General features: G+C 35.6%; 1 protein-coding gene across 11 annotated transcripts in view; it reads left to right on the top strand.

Annotated features, from left to right (window-relative positions):
* The window catches only part of FRY (FRY microtubule binding protein), a 221714-nt gene that overhangs the window by 121694 nt on the left and 79326 nt on the right, over window positions 1–20694 (top strand). For all 11 annotated transcript variants that reach the window (XM_077781437.1, XM_077781443.1, XM_077781442.1 and 8 more), the window contains 10 exons: window positions 466–558; window positions 654–752; window positions 3201–3302; window positions 6502–6605; window positions 7064–7172; window positions 8111–8197; window positions 9954–10125; window positions 11193–11325; window positions 15508–15615; window positions 19579–19834. In XM_077781437.1, the coding sequence (XP_077637563.1) occupies window positions 466–558; window positions 654–752; window positions 3201–3302; window positions 6502–6605; window positions 7064–7172; window positions 8111–8197; window positions 9954–10125; window positions 11193–11325; window positions 15508–15615; window positions 19579–19834 (1263 nt within the window). The remainder of the gene's footprint in view (window positions 1–465; window positions 559–653; window positions 753–3200; window positions 3303–6501; window positions 6606–7063; window positions 7173–8110; window positions 8198–9953; window positions 10126–11192; window positions 11326–15507; window positions 15616–19578; window positions 19835–20694) is intronic.

The raw sequence follows: 20694 nt of genomic DNA, 5'->3' as shown, positions 1-20694 counted from the left end.
CCCTCCATATGCAATGAATCCTAGCAATGAAATTCATCCAAAAATATTTACAATAACATTGTTCATTGCCCTGTGTGTCTTACAGAGAATTACATTCCTTTTCTAGCCTCTCAAAGCATTGTGTAAAGCAGCCCATATTGACTATTAATTTTGCTCCTGAAGATACACACAGGGCATGAGGTCAGCCCCTCAGTCCAATTCCATTTCCAGTCCAAAACACCACCAGGCACAGCTGGAGTCAGTGGAGACTTTCTGGATTAGAGTTACAGCTCCTTGATCTTGACTTAGGTCCTGCTTTCTGCTTGCTGCAAAATGCAGATTCAGAAGTTTAGAGGCAGATATGTTCAGTGGGATTTACAGGATAAAAATAGTCACTGACACATGATTCACATTCAGCAAATGTTCAGAGGTCTTTATTCAAGCTGATACACAATTTATGTTTCTTGTATTTTTTTTTTAATTTAGGAATGTGCACATTATTTCCTTGAAGTTAAAGACAAAGATATCAAGCATGCACTGGCAGGACTGTTTGTTGAAATTCTTGTCCCCGTAGCTGCTGTGAGTTTATTTTTTATGTTGTTTGCATAATTTTTTTAAATTAGATAATGCAGCTTGTGAAATAGTTTTTTTGCTAACATGAACTTTTATTTCAGGCTGTTAAAAATGAAGTGAATGTCCCCTGTCTGAGGAACTTTGTCGAAAGCCTGTATGATACAACGCTTGAACTTTCATCACGAAAGAAACATTCATTGGTTAGTAACCCTAAGAAGCAGAGGTTAAAGTTTACTGTCACAAATATTTCTGAGCAAGACTCTTGGGACATTGCAAAATGTTTTGTTTGCATTTGGCTATAACCAATACATTTCTATTTGCAGGGAAGATTATTGTGTTTGCAGAAAGTAACTGTACTTATTTTACTAATAATATAATCTAAATTAGTCTGAATCAAATATGTTGTCTACTTCTGGTTCTGTGATTATTAAATGGTTCATTCTTCTCATAGTTATTATGTGTAAACATTAGGAGAAGAGGAGAAAGAATGGAGTTCACTTCTTGTCAAGCGAGAACAAATGAGGCTTGTGGGAACAACTCTTTCACGGGGCTTAAATAATACATTGTAGGAAGGAAAAAATTTATAACACATGCCCTTTGAAATCCATAACTTGGCTACTGTGTAGCTCCCTAATGCGTTTATTTTCATGTGAGATGAACAGTGGCACTGCAGTATATTTTTGGAATCATGAGTTGATCTGAATTAAATGAGGATCTGAGTCAGTTTGATGCTGGCTGCCTTAAGCAGTCTGTCTCTCCAACTGGGTCAGCGCCTGTCAGCAGTGTGGCATTAGCTAATCCATTTTGAAGTCTTGGACCTTTTAAGTAAAGAAAGTTTGTCATTCGTCCTCCCTCATTCTAGGGGAAAGTCAAAAAGACTTCCCTGTTTCCAGTTCTTTCAGCAAATGCAGGTCCCTGGCGCTAGTGAAACTGCTGGGAGGACTGCAGTAGTGTGCTGGAGCTCTCTGCCTGTTACAACATTCCCAGGGGACAGTCAGAGCATCCCCTGGGGTGCAGTCCTGATCCAGTTTGAATTAGCGGGAGGCTTGAGATGGATTTCTGATTTCACTCTGCTTGCATTTGTGTGGCAAACTATTGAGTTTCTGTTGAGTTAATAAAACCTTGTTGGAACTGCAGCAGGGTAGAGATTTTCTGTACAGTTTTTACATTAAATAGAACTTCCCAAACTGTGGCCATACTTGCCAAAGTCAATACTAGATTCTTGAGAAAGGATTGCACAGCTGGGCCTTTGCATTTGATTGCTTGTCTACACATACCACACTGGAGGCTACATAGTTAAAAGTGACAAAATAAAATAGATTTTTGTGAGGGTGTGATTAGAAATACAAACATTGTGAGGAGGAGGAGGGGGAAGGCAAACAGTTGACAAAAATAGCTGCAGTGCATATTTCCAGACTTCCAGGAAGAAAGCACACTCCTTAAAGTTTGAACAGGACCAAGATCAGTGTTTGGTGAATCCATGCACTCACTGTACAGACAGGATGGGGGAAGTCATCTTGTTTCATTTTCTATCTAAAAGTATCTCATATGAGCTAGTCTTTAAGGTTCTCTTGGTAGAGAATGGAGAGAATTAGGAAATTCCAGGAGATGGTTTATCTTCCCTCCTAAGGATCTTCCTTAGGATGGGTTGTAACACTCTTGGAATGTTACTAAACTCTGTGATCCAATCAATTACTCAACTGTATTGTAAGAAAGTGTTCTGTGAGAAGACTTCAGTTATCCTGTCCCATATATATTTTGGATGTGAAGATTATAAAAATAAAAATTAATGTACAGTTGCTCAAGAAATTAACCTAGATGTGGACAGTTTATGTTATGTGTTACTGGAACAGAAACTGAGATTTATAATGCATTTATATTTCAAGCTGTGGGTAAAGTTAGAATTCAGAGATAATTTTTAAAATAATTCATCTTAAAGTGAACTTACCTTATTTTGGACTAACACCTTTTAAGTCCTGACTGGATTTATTAACGTTACAACTGAAACTTTAGTCTTCTTGAAATAGCAGAGTCAGTTTCCAAATCATTAGGTGCATTTTAGCTTAATTTTTGGTATCATTTACAAGCGTTAAAGGAAGTGTTGACAAAGAGACTGGGTTTGAACTTCTATGTTCTGCTTTGCTTCTTTTTTTTTTTTTTTTTTTTTTCACTTCACAAGCTGTAACTCCCAGCAGATCCAGGCATTCCTTGTATTTTAACAAAATTCTTTGACATGTCTGGCAGTGAATATTGTCACTGCAGATTTTGAGGCGTATCATCTGATTTAGAAGTTCCGACAATCTCTGTGGGTCCTGTTGTTATAATAATAAAGTTTAGATGTTTCCATGCTTTTATTTCTCAGAAAACTGACAGAACTTAACGAACTTAATCCTGAGTCTGAAAAATTGTGCCCTTACACTGCTATGAGTACACGTGGTTGGTTTTAGTTAATCTGTGAAACATATCAGTAACAGCTTTAGAGAAGGCTCCTTTTAAACAGCACTGTTTACTAATGTGTTTATGTTGGCTAACTTGTATTGCACAAAACGGAGGAGTTAGAACTTCAAGTATACAGTGGCTCTATTAAGTTAGTTTTGTGTTGTGTAGACATGCAAATAACACTATATTGACATCCATTTCCTGTTTAGGCTTTGTACCCCTTGGTAACATGCCTGCTTTGTGTCAGTCAGAAGCAGTTCTTTTTAAACAGATGGCATATTTTCCTCAACAACTGCCTTTCCAATCTCAAGGTTAGTATCTCTTGGTTTTAATATTGTAATCAGAGTTTAATATTGTATTCAGAGTATGCACTGTTAATTTGTTGCATAGCCTTTTTAGGTAAATGTGCTGAGTTATTGCTATTGTCTGATTCCATACAAAGCTTTATTCCTGACAGTACAAGTTCTTTAGCTGTGCAGGTTTTTCCAATAGCAAAAAAGTATTCCTGGGCTTAGTTTGAATTTCTGCTGTTCCTCTATCTCAAATCAAGACTGACTCAAACACCTGTGAAACAGAAAAAATTGCTGATGGAAGTTAATGGGTTGAGTGATATACCAAAAGTGAGCTAGTACTAACTTGCTTTTTTCACATAAGCATTGGAAACAAAGAACTTGTTACTACTTTTTCAAAATGGAACTACTTGTAGGACACTGATTCCATTGCTTGTTTCACTCGTGTTAAATGTTTACATTACAAAAACCCTAAACTTTTTCAAGTTCTTTCCTCCATGTAGCCTTCTTATTCCCTTGCCATATGTTAGATCTTTGAGGTTTAAGGTTTTTCCACTGCAATCTGTGATTCCCAGGCTGCACGTGATGTTCAATGCACATGTGCTAGTTATCATTGCTGTTCCTCCACATGCCTTTTACTTTTGCAATAACTAATGTCCCATGCCATGCTAAAACTGCATCCCTGTGAAAGGATGGTCCTGTGCTCACCTGAAAAGGGCAATATAAGAAACACAGTGAAGTGATTAGAGCAAATGAAGGTCCTCCCAACTGTGTCTTGATGAACCAGTGGTTAGGAGGCTTCTGCTAACAGCACACTTCAAACTTCACACAAACTTCACATTTCAGCCCTTTCTCAGCTCAAGTATCTGGCCTCCAAAAGCTGAGTTCTCAAGCTTATCAAAAAGTATATATTACATCCTTTTTTGCTGTTGTTTTCTGGTCATGCTTTCTCTCTGTCTTAATTAAACAATTTTTGTTGACTCTTCCCATATGGATCTTGCTGTTAGAATAGCTCTTCAGAATGTTCAGTCTCCCTGAAGATTTCCTTCTGCCAGTATTGAATACCTAACCTTCACTGAGGATGCATTAGAATCTTACTTCCAAATAGATTCAGAAAATAACCTTGTTGTCATTGAAACTAATATTATGGGGTTTTATGCAATTGTACAAGCTTCAGAAAATGCAAAGCCAAATGGGATTATATTTTTTTTTTTTTTGACAATCAGGAGATCCTAACAAATTACTTGAAACTGTCATAGAAAATATAAGAAAAGTTGGTCCTGTCTTACTGATTGAAAATAAAATTGAATTTTGTCTTGCAACCTGTAATTCATTGATATATGCTTCAGTTTATAGGGCTCTCAGATTAATGTGGTGGCACTAATTCAGTCATTACTTTGGAGAGAAAGTAAGGTGGCTGAATATGTGGCCAAAGTAAGAAAGTGATTGGCCACTCCTTCCCAGTACAGAGAAAGATGCCCCAACCATTGAAACAATCTTTTCACCAGACAGGCTGGCACCTCAAAACTGAAGCCAAACTCACACAGTGGAGGAAAAGCTGTGTACATCCGTTAGAGGGAGAGGTGTGCACATCAACACCATGAGCTTGGACAGATCTTGCTCATGGACTTGCCCATAATGTCCCTGGATGTATCTTAGGCTTTTTATCATCTTCCTCTTAATCCTGTTTCTGCCATGCAGCTTACTGATCTGACAAAAAACTGGTCTACTATTTTTTGAAAAATCCAGTGATACTGGTCTCAGTATCGTTGGAGTTTTCTCCTCCCTCTTTTCTCCTCCCTCATTCTCAATGGCTGTCAGAGCTAAATGCCTCATCACTGGAATATTTGGACACTTGCTAACAAATAGCTTCCTCCTCTGCTACACAGCCTCTTGTTATCTTAACTCGCTTAGCCATAGCCTGCTGTTTTCTTGAAAGCTTTGAAATAATAATAAATTTTGATAAATGGACTTCATCACCTGTTGAAGAACTAAAATTCCCTGGGTCTGAATTGTACAAGGACTGGTGTGACTATACCTGATGAAAAATTGATTGCAAGTAACCAGGTTCATAAACAAATTGATTGTAGTGAATTTCGTTATTTTAAAATCCTTCAGAGATTAATATGCCAAGTAACCTTTGGCATTCCTTTTTCTAGTTATTCTAAACATGTTTGACAAGCATTGTATGCTTCTATAATAAACAAAAAAAAATCTATTCAGTTTTCTGTCCATGTAAAACTTTATTGCATAAAATGTGTTGTCAAGGAGTTGAATGGAAATTAGAGCCCAAAAACAGTGTTTCTGTTCCTAAGCTTGTGACAGATGCCACATTGAAAGTTGAAGTAGTCTCCCATATCACTGGCAAAATGTCTTCTGTCATTTTACAGGACCCAGGCCCATAGACATTCAGGAATTTCTGACAGCATCAGTTGCAGTTTCTTTGATCAAACCGCAGTCTTTGATCTGTGACTCAACATTTGTCTGCCGAAAATATTTCAGATTTTTGCCATGGAGATTTGCCCTGTGGGCCAGGCAAACCTTATCTCAGGTCAAAGTGTACTGGACTCCTGCAAAGTTTAACTCAGCAGATGGCTCAACATGTGGGAGACCATCTGATTGGACTGCACTCACTTGTTTTTCACTCAGACAGCCCTTACAACTGCCACAGAAACAGGAAACTGCATATGACTGAAGAGACCCAAAGACAATCCCGTACTAGTTTCTAAAAATAAACAGCAATCCAAACAGATAAAACCAATTCAGTCCAGCTGATCACAGATGCCATTTAATTAGGATAGCCTAAACATCCATGGATTTTTGTTGTTTCACTTTTGAGTATGTGTGGTACATTCCTTTATCTGTTCTTCATAACAGGCCTCCACCATAGGGCAACAACTTTTGAATTTATATAATCTACTGAATAGGAGTTTTTCTTTTCATAGTCAAATTGTGGGGATTTTCAAACAGAGATTTTAAATTGTAACATCTGTCTAATTTAACTAACTTGATACTTGGGTTTTTCAACTACTGAAGTAATATCAGAAGCAAGTCAGATGCATGAGCATCCTACAGCTATAGGAATAGAGCACTGAGAAATTGTGAGGCTCTACCTTTTTTTAGTTTCATTATCAAAATGCTGGACCTTGGCATCCATTAAATGTAGAACTTACTTGCTAATTTGTGCCTGAAGTTTTCATTATGTGATATGTTTCTCTAGAATAAGGACCCAAAAATGGCTCGAGTTGCACTGGAATCTCTGTACAGACTACTGTGGGTTTACATGATCAGAATTAAATGTGAAAGCAACACAGCTACCCAAAGGTAAAGTGTTTTATTTGTAATGAAAATCCATTGTAGAATGGATGTTGCCAATGAAGAGGTTTTATAGTTCTCTTGAATTCCTTCAAACTGTACCTATTTCTGTTGCAAAATAAGAAACTCAGCTGTACCTAACAAAATATTTCCTCCTGTGGTGCTGTCAATTAATCTGTCACCTATGAAAATTGCTGAATAAAGTGTTTCTGCTTTTGGAAAAATTAGAACTCCTTGTTCAGTGTAAGTTAAAAATAGTTTTGTAGTGGCCATTGATTTGTTAATTTACTTGTAACATAGTAATGAAATAAAATAATTGCACTGAATTTGTAGCAAAGGATCAGAACAAGACACTCCATTACATTTTCATTTCAAAGGAAGTTTTTTCTGGTCTTTCTATGTGGAGTGTCATGCTAAATGAAGATCTGCGAGGTCCAAAATGACTAATGTTTGTTTTTCTTTTGCAGTCGACTTATTACTATTGTCACAACCCTTTTCCCCAAGGGGTCCCGTGGTGTTGTGCCAAGAGATATGCCTCTAAACATCTTTGTGAAGATAATACAGTTTATTGCACAGGTATGGGAGAGCAATGCGTATATCTTTCCATATAATGAACAACTTATTTTCCCAATAACAAATTAACAAATAACTATACTTCTAATGACTGGATTTTTTTGCTACCCTGTTGATATTATCTTTCATTCAGGGAATGATGAAATTATAGACTGAGCTGGGGCAAACTTCTTTTGAACAGCAGTTTTGATTAACCTCATTCCATTGAAAATAGATTAAAATGTATTCACTTAACTCACATGTAATTTTTGTCAGTTTTTTAAATTTCCAGCTAGTCAAAAAATGTATTTGTTGACACACTCTGACTGTCAATAAAGTTCAAAATATTAGGCCATATTTCATCCTGATACTGAACCATCCCTAGTGTACAGGACAATAAGTTGTCCTGCTTTCAAAGCAGGAAGTCAGATGTCAACCAAGTTCAGCATGGAGTTGACACATGTAGTTTTCATCAGTTCAAATGGGAACTGCTAAAATAGACTAACTTGCGGTGCCGGAAGTTTCATCTCTTTTACGACTTAAATTCAGAAAATTTTCCCATTGAGTAAAGCACTTAAGCACATACTTAAAGTGTCTGAATAGAAATGAAGCAAACAGATGCTTAAAATCTTCCCTTAACTGTGCCATCTGTGAACAAGCTCTTTTTATGTAAAATACTGTGTTAGTGGCATAATTACTGCAGTTTAAATGAAATAATTAAAAAGCTTTATTTCCAGAATGGATCATTTTCTATTTAAATGCTATACATTCTGGATTTTGTCAACATAAAGTATTGTTAAAAGTTTAGATCTGATAATATGTTCTACATAATTCTGAAAATCTGTTTTTCCATATGTTTAAATAAACCCCGATTAAACTGGTTTTCAGCATTCTATAGCCTTAATGAAAATAACTAACAGAAGTGAGCAGCTTACTGATTTGCAGTATTTTTGCTATTTTAGGAACGTTTAGATTTTGCAATGAAAGAAATTATCTTTGACTTCCTTTGTGTTGGAAAACCAGCAAAAGCTTTCAGTCTTAACCCTGAGGTATGATGTATATCTGTGCTTTTTTTTGCTTTTTTTTTTTTTTTTTTAAAGTTAGTATGTATTGCATTTTTCTACATTTACTTCCTGGTTACATTCTAAGCATTCTTTCATCTTTGTCCCATTTTCAGGCAAAATCTTGAATCTGATTTATGTGTAAAATACATCTGAATTTCTAACTGTAAAATGTCATATTGTTTATGCCTTTCTGATGTGTTCTCAGTGAAAAATATCAAATGTGAACTATTGCAAATGTAAAAAAAACAAAAAGAAAAATATAAATAAAACTATTGTTGCAATATGTCCTTATCAGCACTATATCTGATGTTGTTACATGCAATGCCTTAAACTATTAAACTATTCTAATAAAACAATATTTTTTTCTGTAACAATGTCAGTGTTACTGAGTACATAATGCAAGAAAGCTTGAAAAAGAAAACACTCTAATAAAATTTTACTACTCTGACCAGCAAAGCTCCTCTGGTGGTGTTGTCATGAGTCAGCTTCCTAGAGAAAAAATCAGAAATTTGAAAAACATTAAAAAAAATCAAAATATAAATAAGATAATTAAAAACTCTCTTAAGAATATACAGTTTATTAAAATTTTGAAAATATTTTCCTTTAGAAATTAAGAAAAAATGCAGAATAATTTGTGATCCTCTTATAAAACATGTCTGTATTAATCTTGCAAAATTAAACAGTTGTATCTATTCACTAAGATGTTAAAATAGAGTGATTGCCTTGCACAAATTATATTTGCTAGAAAAATGTGGAAAAGTAGATTAAACTTTATACTGTCAAAAGCAGGAAAAATGAAAGGCAAGCTTTATTTTGAGCACAGCTTTCATCTTGCTATGGCAGAGTAAAAAAGGATGAAACAGAATTTTTGAGCAGGCAGTCCTCACCATGCTCTGGGTCAGGCACCTGCAGCATTGACTGAGAAAGGTTCTACAAAGGACATTTTGTGTTAGCCTAGCTAGAGGGGATGGACATAGTCCTTAGCTTCTTGTTGAATCAACATCTGAAATTTTACTGTCTCTCTGTAAAAAAGAATTTTATTGTTTTCTGTAAGTCTGAAAGTAAAGACATTATTGCATCACTTTTTTAGGTACATGGACTTAGCATTCTGGAAAAAAAAAATCCCCATAATCTGTGTAAATGCATCTTTGGGATCCTGTCAGTAAGACAGCCTCTTAGTTTTTGGAACACAATCCAGAGAAATTGAAAACATTCTAGTCTTTCAATCACTGCAATATAAAGCTTGCAAATTTTCCTCTGGAGCATTCCCAAAAGGCATTCAGATCACTTAGATTCAGCTTCTTGATATTTTTGTAGTTTTGGCACTGAGCATCATTCTAGACTTTTCTCTCAGTATGATTAACCCTGGGGCCTTTTCAAGACAGTTATTGGTCTTTTTTTTTCACAACAGATATAGGTCATTTATGTTTAACTGAAGGTCCATTTAAGATGCATTGGTACACTACAGATCATATCCAGGTGTTTTATCCTGAAGATAAAAAGATAACATGCTAATGCAAATACTTAAAATTCTGAGAGGGGGAGAGCACTGCTCACAGTGGAGATAAGAATTCACTATTTATTTCATGGGCAGTGTGAAATATATGAGACTAGTTAATGTAGTGAAGATACAGAAAAAAATTGCCAACAAGTACATTCTCAAAATTTCAGAGTGAATGAAGAATATTAATAGAATATGAGTATTTGATTACTGAACTCATCCATCTTCTAAACTTTACAGAGAATGAATATTGGCCTGAGAGCTTTCTTGGTAATTGCTGATAGCTTGCAGCAGAAAGATGGTGAACCGCCAATGCCAGTGACTGGAGCTGTCCTTCCCTCGGGAAACACTCTCAGAGTGAAGAAAACATATTTGAGCAAAACTCTTACTGAGGAGGAAGCTAAAATGATAGGTCAGTAAGAGGATGGACAATACAGAAACTTGTGTGAGAATGGATGTGAACATGTTTTCAGCATTTGAGCAGAATAGTTTATTATTGTTAAGTATTTGATTTATTTTTGTACTGTAAGCATTTAATTTTTTGTGTGTTCTAGTGAAATGTGTGGTTCAGTTTGATAAATTCCACTTTTTATAGGTTGTTCTGAAAATTCCTCAGTCCTCCTACGAAATCTGTTTCATAGGTTATTCTGAAAAGTTCTTGCTCCACAAGAGGTAGCAACCCTGTATTCTGGGAGGGGTTAAAGACACATGTAGTCTTTAATCTTTCAGTGCTGATAGCTGTGTTTATTCATGGATATTCATCCTATTAGAAATACTGCCTGTGCTTGAAGATGTACCAGATTTGAAAACCATCAAAGATGCCATTGATAGCCTCATTTTAATTGCAATATCTTAAACTTTCAAACTGGGAAAAACTTTTAATTGTAAAATAATGTTGTACTTATGTGCCTAAGTTAACAGCACTGCTGTCTTGGGCTTCAATGTAGAGCAAGAATCCTGTGCTGTAGAAGAGTCTTCTCTATCATGCCCTGAAGGTACCTGGTTTTGTTGGCAAAAAAAATAGAATTTGGCTCCTCCCTTTCATACTTCCTTAAAGTTACCTGAATGAAATGAAGTCTACACCAGTGGCAAAGATCTGTGTTGTACTGTGCTAGATCACTGTACTAATATCGAGAAAATAGGCACTGTAAAACCCACTGCTGTTGAAGTATTTAAAGTAGTTGAACTATTTGAAGATAGTATTTGATAACAAATGTTTGCACTTTAAAATTCTTATATTAGCCATTTCATTGTGATTTTATGATGCAGTATTCAAGTCTCCATGTAGAATATGTAAGCATTCCTTTTGGAGTAGGCAACATATTCTGATTTTGGATCAGGATATCAGGAATATCCTATCTCATGAGGAAAGCATTTTTCTTACTTCATGCACCACAGCATGAGTAAGCAACTTTCTTTTTCAGAATATATATGTATGTATAAATATCCCCAATTATACAAAAATGCATATTTTTACAGGTATGTCATTATATTATTCTCAAGTAAGGAAAGCTGTGGACAACATACTCAGACACCTTGACAAGGAAGTGGGTCGGTGCATGATGCTTACCAACATACAGATGCTTAACAAAGAACCTGAAGACATGATTACGTGAGTGCTAAAAAACACTAATTCCCATGAAACATGCAGATGTAATTTTAGAACTTTTTCTATATTTCTGTCTATCATGAGTCACCAGAGAAACAGCAAGAAGCAGGAACACTTAACTTAATTAGTATATACTTTGAAAAAATGTTTCTGACAAGTTGATTGTGCTTCTTTGAATGCTGCAGTGTTTGGAACCAAAGATGCTCTTTATGTAGGTAAAATCATGTGTGAATCCTATGGTTGTTTAGATGGTAGAAGTAGAATGCTAAAGTAGAATACTTGGCAGCCTATCCTCAGAGCACTGTCTCAGGGTATATTTGCATCACTGAACTTCAAAATGAATGGAATGAATTCTGTAAATCCCTATTAATAATAATATTCAAAATTTCCCTTTGCTTTTCTTGCCTGTAATCAAAATCAAATCTTAATTAAAAACCCAAGTAATCTTGTGATACAGCTTGGATTGAAGCAGTATCCCACTGGAACAGAATCAAACCAGTGTCCTTCAAGCTATGTTGAACAGCACCATTTTTCACTTTCATCCAGAATTATTAGTGAGGCAAGTTTCCTGAAGACATTTCTGGTGAGGTGAACATCAAGTAGAGGTTAGAGATGCATAGACATCATCTGATAGGTGCAGAGCACAGATTGTAGAGATTTCAGCTGTAAGGAGACCTTGACTACCTTTCTTGTTAGAGCAGTGGACATGGTCATTATTCTAGAAAAGAAACAACCCCTGGAAAAAAGTTTGAGATGTAATAAAAAGGACACTGGCCTCTTCGAGATTTTTTTATTTACTGCCCAAAAAAGTCGACTTGCTAGGAGTACTGTGAGTCACAGGACTGGCCAAATTGAACTACCTTGTACAACTGATAAAATCTTTATGTGTTTGTTCCTCTGCCCTTATTTGTTGCAGTGCCTCTAGGTGAGACTATAAGCTGTGTCACCAGCCTTGTCTTTATTTATGTTTGTAGCTAATATTATTACCCAATAATATTTCATATTTTTCTTGTAGTCCTACCCCATGTCCTGTTCAGTTCTCACACCCAGTTTTCATAACCATTTTGGGTATTCAGGCTTTTGTGGTAGGGAAAGCCAAGTTTGAAACTCACATTTTATTCCCAAGAGATAATTGCACAGTGAAACCTTGGGCACCAAGATTAGAAGTGTACTGAATCTTTGCTATAAATATCCTTTGGATGGTTTTTCAGCATCACCAAAATTTTGTTTATTTTTAGAGTCAGTGAACAAATAGACTCAAAAGAGCTTTAAATTTCAGGAAGTCTTAAGATTTGGTAGTAACTTTTGTCAGAAACATGAAGATTGGAATATTTAGGCAAGTAAATTACTACCTTTTGTGTTGTATTTTATATTCAGATGAGCTCTAATTTAATATATACACTTGAAAGGCAAACCACATTATAACACATTTTTACTTGTTCTTTCAAGGGAAAAAATATCTGGGATGCTTAATTATCAGTTGATCTAAAATTATGTGAACTCACAAAAGACATCAGTAAGCTGTTACTATCAGGATCGAAAATGATCCTTTCAAAAACTGCATTGTGGATATGTGGAAAAGCCAACATTTTATTTTAATGTAATTGCTTCCTATTTTATCCAAAGAACTCTTCACGGAGTTAGATGCTTCATGGAAGTTACATATTTATTTTGAATACTTACGGGTTTTAAGTGGTAGATACCACACTACATTTGTGTACATTTTTAAGTTACTGATTTTGTCATAGTTGTGTAAAGTTTAAGTGTAAACTGTATAAAATTAATACCACAGTGGTATTTTTATTAACAAATAAAATAAGAATCTGAGGGAAGTAGCTAGGCACTGAGCAGACATAATATTTCAGATTCTGGAATTTTCTTTGGCAGTGTTAGACTTGCTAGATTCTAGACAATATTTAATTTCTGATCCTTTAAGCATTTATTGTTGAAGTAATAATTGCCAGTATGGAGAGTCTTATTACAATCCTGAGTAAGAATCATCCTTTGCATCCTGCACTGCATATGAATTTCAATACTGGCTATAATTACTTTCCAACATTTAGTTAGAATAGGGCATGCATTTTTCTAAAATACAAACCTGTCCTTGCAAATACTTCAAAGGCTCCCCTCGCCTCCCTCATGTGCTCAGATGATCTGGTGGCTCAGATGGTAAATTGGGAATTTGAGCCTGAGGTTTGGATCTTCTCCTGCTACTCGTCTGAGCAGCTGATAACCCACAGAACACCCACAGATTTTATATTTATAAATAATTACTCATTTGCCTTCAGAAGAGTTTCCTCTCAGACTATTATTTTACAAATCTCCATTTGAAATGCACAAACTTTGCCCTTCTAGGGTCTGAGCATAAGGAAACTCTGCAAAGTTAATTTTCCATTTCAAGTTCCTAATGGCATTTTAATGTTTACAACTGTAAAAATATAGGATTTTGCACTAGTTATTAATCCAGCTACTAGTATTTGCTTTAGTGATAATAATTGAAAAGGATTTATACTATTCGGTTTATAACCGAATTCTCAGTGAGATGTTGTATTTTACTCCTTTTCCAGTCAGTTGCTGACACCTTTCAAGTTCTACCTGTTAGAATACAGATACAGTGACACAGAGGTAATTAATCATGAATACAGTTTCTCCTAACTGTACCATTAAGATAGTTAATTAAAAATATGTCAGCATTTTATTCATGTAATATATATCCAAGCTAATAAGTAGGATGTTAAGAGACAGTATGGTGTTCACTACAAAACTGCCTTTAATCTTTGAATTAAGTCAGTCTAATATCAGTTTATGCCTTTGCTTCATTGAACTGTACTCAGTGTTACTCACTGAAATAATGAGTACAGAAAATCTTTCAGGGTGCATTGCATCCAGGCTTTCTCTGTGACTGAACACAAAAGTAAGAAACCCAAATGCAATGTTCTCTGTTGGGTGGAGAGACAGAGTAATGTAACTGGGGCAATGGACCAGGGTGCAGGAAAACTAAGTTCGTTTTTTGTTTTGTCACTTCATTTCAGTGTGGTGTTATGTAGCTTACAATGCTTCTTGGTGTCTTTTTTCCCCCCTCATTCTTTTCTAGTTCTGTTTGAAGCATATTAAAACAGGAACAACCTTTCTCTACATGTTTATAATGTGGTCTCTAAATAGGACCTTACTTTTTTGATGATTCCAAAGCATATTACAAGCTAATAATTAATAATATTGTGGGAAAGACTGCACAGTTTGAAATGCTGTTACGCTTTGGTAATTTCCTCTACACTCCATCATTAGATAATAGATGATTGGGATAAAAATGAGCAAATAAAAAAAATCCACCCTTTGGGATCTATCTGAAGGATTTATTTAATCTGCAGATTTACCAGAAATGTTGAAAACAACTCAGAAAACAACTGCATCTGTTTTGAAAATAATCAACTGCTGAAATTTCAGCTACTTTTAGAAGATTCATGGACTTCCAATGTAGTGTTTGGTTCATGCTGAACTTTGTGCTTAATGACTTTCGCAGGCTGTTAGGGAACAGTTGTGCCATTCCACAGATTAGAACACCCTTAGGGCTGCTAAAACATGTTCCAGCTGATAAGAGTTGCCAAAATGCTGTTATCTCTGGCAGTGATCAACAGAAACTCTCTGACCATACCTACCTCTAAATTACACACCTTTTTCAGTATTAAAATGTATCATGATGGTTTTCCATGGGCTTGTTCTCTGTTGGAGGCAAATCTCTGGATCTTCATTTGTGTTATTTGAACTTGTTAGGCATCTGCTATTTGCTTCATACAACTGGTGAAATATAGCTGCAATATGATGGAGCACCCCAAATCTTTCCTCACTGCCTCATCCAAAGCTTGCATCATATAAATGCTAATCTTGATGAAGGAACCCTCCTACATTATATCTCCATTTTATATATATATGCCAATTCCTCTCAGAGAGAAGCAAAAGAATTATTAATAACTGATTTTTCAAGTAATGTATAGATATGATGCATGAAAAATGTCAAAATCAAAACCATTTATTCAATGGAAAAATGTATTCATGTTTCCTTCTGACTTCATTATAATGTTTAGCTGTCCATCCTGATGCTCTTAGTAGGCTTCTGGCGCTTTAGAGGTGGATCATTTAATGCAGTTCCTTCTTAAGTTTAATCAAAATTCTGTTTTAATTTTTCAGTGGTGAAAGAAAACCAAAAATTGATCTGTTCAGAACATGTGTTGCTGCTATTCCTCGATTACTTCCTGATGGAATGTCAAAACTTGAGTTGATCGATTTACTGGCAAGGTAAGCTGTACAAGCATTGAATGACTGCTCCAGGGGAACAGTGTGAAAAGCTGAGCCACAGAATATATAACTGTTTCTTTTTATATATACTTTAAAAAAGTAAATTGCTCTTAATGGATTAGACAGAGATGTCTTAGCAGCTTTTTACAGTTTTTGTGTTTTTATTATGGTTCATAATGTTATTAAAAAGTTGGTATGTCCTCCAGAACTCTTTCCCATCAGTGTGCCAGTTATTTGATATTCACTATTATTCAGGAAAGTCACAACATATTACTGTTTTCTAACCATCACAGCATTCTGATTAACAGGAGAAAACATCTTTTTTGTGTAGTGGAAATATGTGGAGATACCTGTTAAGTTTTGATTTATGATTCCCACATGTCTCTTTGGTAAAACAGAATGTGCTAGATGTGGTATATTGCAAAAATCCTTTTACATTATTATTATTAACCATAAAATTTAAAAAATCAGTTTAAAAAAATGTTACATCCCTCCATTTAATTTTTCTGAGTAGACTTCACTGAACAAGGTAGTCTACAACATGACTGCTACACCTCTTAGGTTTCAAGATATCAAGTCAGTGACTTGTGGCAAATAATTATGATAAAAGGTGCTGGTCAGTACAGAAAAGTCTGTTATATTTCAATTCAAGTACCTAAGACCAAGGTTCCAGCTTGTGTTCTTCATGTAAGTGGATTATGGTATTAAATTGAACCAAGAGGGCTTTGCAGCATATTGTTCTCAGGTAACTCTGGGCAAAGCAAACCTTGCCACCCTATTCCTGCTTTTCAAACATTGCAGGTGTGGGAGCCAGAAGGGTACATACAAAACCAGTTTTTTCAGCTCTATGAACAACTAGCTCTCGGTGATGTGCTAACACAGTGAAACAATTGATTCTGGAGAGTGCAGACAGCCAAACAAGCCAGATTCTCAGGCAGCAGTAGTAGTGTGCTGTAGTGCATAGCCAGCTTGATTTCCTTGTGTGCACATTGTCTGCTATAAATCACTTGTAGGTTGTTTTAAATAATTACATTATTAAATTATACAGATACCTTATTAAACAGTTGCCTCAATTCTGCGTAAGAGAAATTTAAAAGGACATGTTTTCCTTTAATCCAATATTTTAACTAGAGTTCTATCCTTATTAAGGGCCTTAACTGAGCTGGTAAAAGGCACGTATCTATTCAATCAAGACTGTGATTCTAAGTATTTCTTGGGTAATTTCCCTGCTGGGACAGTGCAAGCCATAAGTTTCCTGAGTTATCTGACTCTGACTGTGAAAAGAAGTGAGACATCAAGAGGAGCTGAGGGAAGCTTCTCTAGAGCAACTTCTGAAGTAATTACATGCTCCGCCTTCCCCCAAGAAGGTGAACTTTGGAAATCTGTTCTCTTCTCCTACGTGTGTACTCGTGCTACAGCATCTTTGAGATGTTGGTAGTGATTTAAGTCATATTCCTAAGTATAAACAAGGGAATCACAAATTAGAGCTATATAATAGGCTGGAAAGCAATTAACAAACAGTTAAGAAGAAGTTCAGAAGACATATAGAGTGGTGTTGAAACAGCTGGGTAGAGTCTCAATATTGCAGAGCAGGATCACAAACTGAACAGATAAAAATAAGTAATGTTCCTGTGAAAAGACAAACCTTACATGTATAGGTCTAGAAGTTTTTAAAAAATTTCTTCTGGTCTAATCTATATCAAGGATGCCTGATTTGGAGAACAGCATGCAAGCTGGGGCACTGTAGCTGAAGAAGAGGCTGACCAGAGAAAAAGGGGGGGAAAAGACAAGTGAATTGAAAAAATTAGATTTAATTTAGCCTGGGACAGCATGAACTGAAAATTGTCTTCAAAAATATATGTTCAGTGAAGAAAGTAATAAACTGTTTAAAGAATTAATACCTGGCCTAGACTTAATGTAAATTACCAGAATGCCCCAGCACCAGAGCTGCTTCTACATTCTGTATACTGTCCCATGTTTAGTTGAGACCAGACTGACTACTTCTCCCAATTTTGAAAGTGTAGGCCCAGAAGGTAAGCATCTGCAGTTGTAGAGAACTCTGCATTACAATATTGTGTGTTCTGGGTCATAAACTAGACTCAATACAGGGATAAGAAACTAAGAAGAGGTAAGGTTTCAGTTTCTCCCTGTTTTTTAAAAGAGCCCTAGAAGCTGTTCTGCCTGGGATTTCTGTGGGCCTGTGCTGTTGAGATAGAAAGCTGTTAAATATTTTCTTTTCACAGGAGATAAAGTTACGTCTTTGAGTTAATTGGCTCTTGTATTCACAGTTTGGTTTGAGTTTTTTATCCTCACAACAGATCTGTCTTTTGGTGGTTTCCAGAAGAAGTCTGTAAGTCAGCAGCTAGACTTTTTTTCAGGACAGCTATATTCAAATTATAAACCATGAAGCAGATGTCAAGTATACCCTGTACCTTTTGCCTTTTCACTGCCCCTTTCATTACAAATTCCTAAGCGTGTCTTAAATTTACCTGACTCAAGTGCAAAGAAACTTGTACTTGCTTCCTGCACTGGCTGTCATACAGTGGTAATACATAGATGCATTCTTATGCTCAATTTGAATTTCATTTTGTTAGGTAGTGCCACTGGACAGTAACTTGGGCTTAGGAAATGTCTTTTGTATCCTCTTCTCTGTTATTGCTTTGTGTCATTGTGAATGTCATTTCATGGATGAGTTTATTATGGTCTCAAAAGGTTTTGCTTTTTTATCTGGTTTTGGCATTCTGAAAGGGAGACAAAAATTATCATTTCTTAGCACAACAAAATATTCTGTTTCTAAATATATACAGAAGGTCACATGGTTATCAAAGCATAACAGTTATTTTTGGAGTCATACTCACCAGGGGTGAATTTTCATGGCAGTTGTTTTTGCTTAAATAAAATGTCCCCTGCCTCCAAATTAGGCAGCTATAATGAACCAGATTTTTTATGAACCACATCTCATCATACACTTCCAACTGAATGGACTTCGGTTCCACTCCATTTGCTATTTTAGGTTTCTTTCTCCTAGCTTTCTGTCCTCTTCATTATGAGTCCTCCTTTTCAACTATGTAGATTAAATGTAGATAAAATACTTTGAAAATGAGTTCTAACACACTACAGGAAATTACAGTCTCATGGGTAATTAAAACAAAATGCATCATAAAGGCAATGAACCAAAAATTGCAGAACACGCTAATCTGAATTTGCTTTATTCTGCCAACTTCTAACACAGAAGTGGTTTGATGATTTCTGTGTCAAAAGAAAGTTGTTTTTTTTTATGTTGAGAAGAACTTCAACATGATGCAAATAAAGAAGAAACTAAAATTAGAAAATGGGATCTGAAATGTCACCATCTTTCAGAAGGACTTTAAGGATGTTCAGCATGTTTCTAAAAGTATAGAAAGTCCTGAGGCTGTTTTCAGCATTTCCTCATCCTAAGTTATTCAAAACACAAAGCAGTTTTCAATTCAAATGCCTAATTTTAATCCTTATGAAGATTTGATGTTATTAAGTGTGATATGCATCTTGGCTAAAGATTTGTTTTAACTGTTAGCTGACCTGTTGTGTGATTCTTTTCATTTTATATTTAATGTTAAAAAATAAATGCATAAATTCTAAAATTATGTATTTATTTGTAAGCCTTTTATTATCACACCTACATGGAAGTTATTGAGTTATGAATAAATAAAATTATACTTAGTTTGAGAAAAGTTGCCAAATTGTGTACTTTAAAGATACCCTGTTTGAGGAGGGGAACACACTTCTTCTTTTTGATCCATTAATATCTTCTGCTGTAGCAACAATTACAATATAGAAAACAGGTCAAGGATGTTAATTGTAGTCAACAATAATGAAACCATGATAGCATCATCCACCATTGTCAGTGGGAATTTTTCATCACTTTCATGTAGTGATAAACACTCCTCATATCTTTTATTATCTGACATTTACTTTTACTTACAGGCTGTCCATCCATATGGATGATGAACTTCGACACATTGCACAGAATTCTCTTCAGGGCCTACTTGTTGACTTTGTTGACTGGCGGGAGGATGTACTCTTTGGTTTCACTAATTTTCTGCTACGTGAAGTGAATGATATGCATCATACCCTTCTTGATACTTCACTGAAGTTGCTGCTACAATTGCTTACGCAATGGAAGCTTGTAATACACACTCCAGGAAAAGCTTCTGAGCAGGCCAAAACCAGATCTGCAGAGGTATGGAATCAAAAGATCTATGTCATAACATTTTTACTAATTGAAGGCAGAAATTATGTTCCTTGATACCACTGTGGTTTGTGTGTTTCGTATTTACTCACCTGAGAAGAATTCACTATGCAAAATTTTTTTTAGGTAATTAGTTCATGTGTCTTTTGAGGACAGACATGTCCTTGTGTAATACAGCAGATGTTGTTGTTGAGCAACATAAGAGAATGCATGTCAAACTAAAATATGCAGTTCAACAAAAGCACATAAAGGGAAATATGTGTATGTAGATGTGGCAGAAAAACATTTTCCCAGGACTGAAACAGATTGATAATGCTAGTGGGAATGCTGTGAAGAGTGAAGTGGGTCTTCTTTTCCCTTGGTTGATTCAGAAACATCAAAAAACCTGATTGTTACCATAGCCTGCTGCCTCCATGTGTTACAAACATTTTTGGGAACTGAGCAGCTTTTCTCCTGCTTCTCCCATCTGCACTGTCCCACAGATATTTTCATTATGAGAAATGATTTTTAGGCTTCTTATCTCCTAAATTAATCACACTGAGTATGTTTTCCTTTGGGCAAAGAAGATGTGTGTTTTCTATCACAGAGGACTGTTAATGAATAGGTAATAACAGGAGTACATACAAATATATAATTTTCATTAAATATTGCTACACTTTACTGGTGGGGTTGGGTTCTAGAGGCCACCTACCTAAGGTGTTGGCTGCTACAGGACCAAAGAACAACCTGAGGACATGCTATCTGGAGGAGAAAAAGTGTGGTGTTCACCGTCTGACTCATTAATTAATTCGTTCTTTAGTGGAGGGTGGAAAAAAGAGGATAGATTAATTGAAAATTAGAGGAAAGGATTG

The sequence above is a fragment of the Lonchura striata genome, chromosome 2 (genome assembly GCF_046129695.1).
Source record: "Lonchura striata isolate bLonStr1 chromosome 2, bLonStr1.mat, whole genome shotgun sequence".
NCBI lineage: Eukaryota > Metazoa > Chordata > Aves > Passeriformes > Estrildidae > Lonchura > Lonchura striata.
This window is presented reverse-complemented; position numbering and strand designations above follow the sequence as displayed.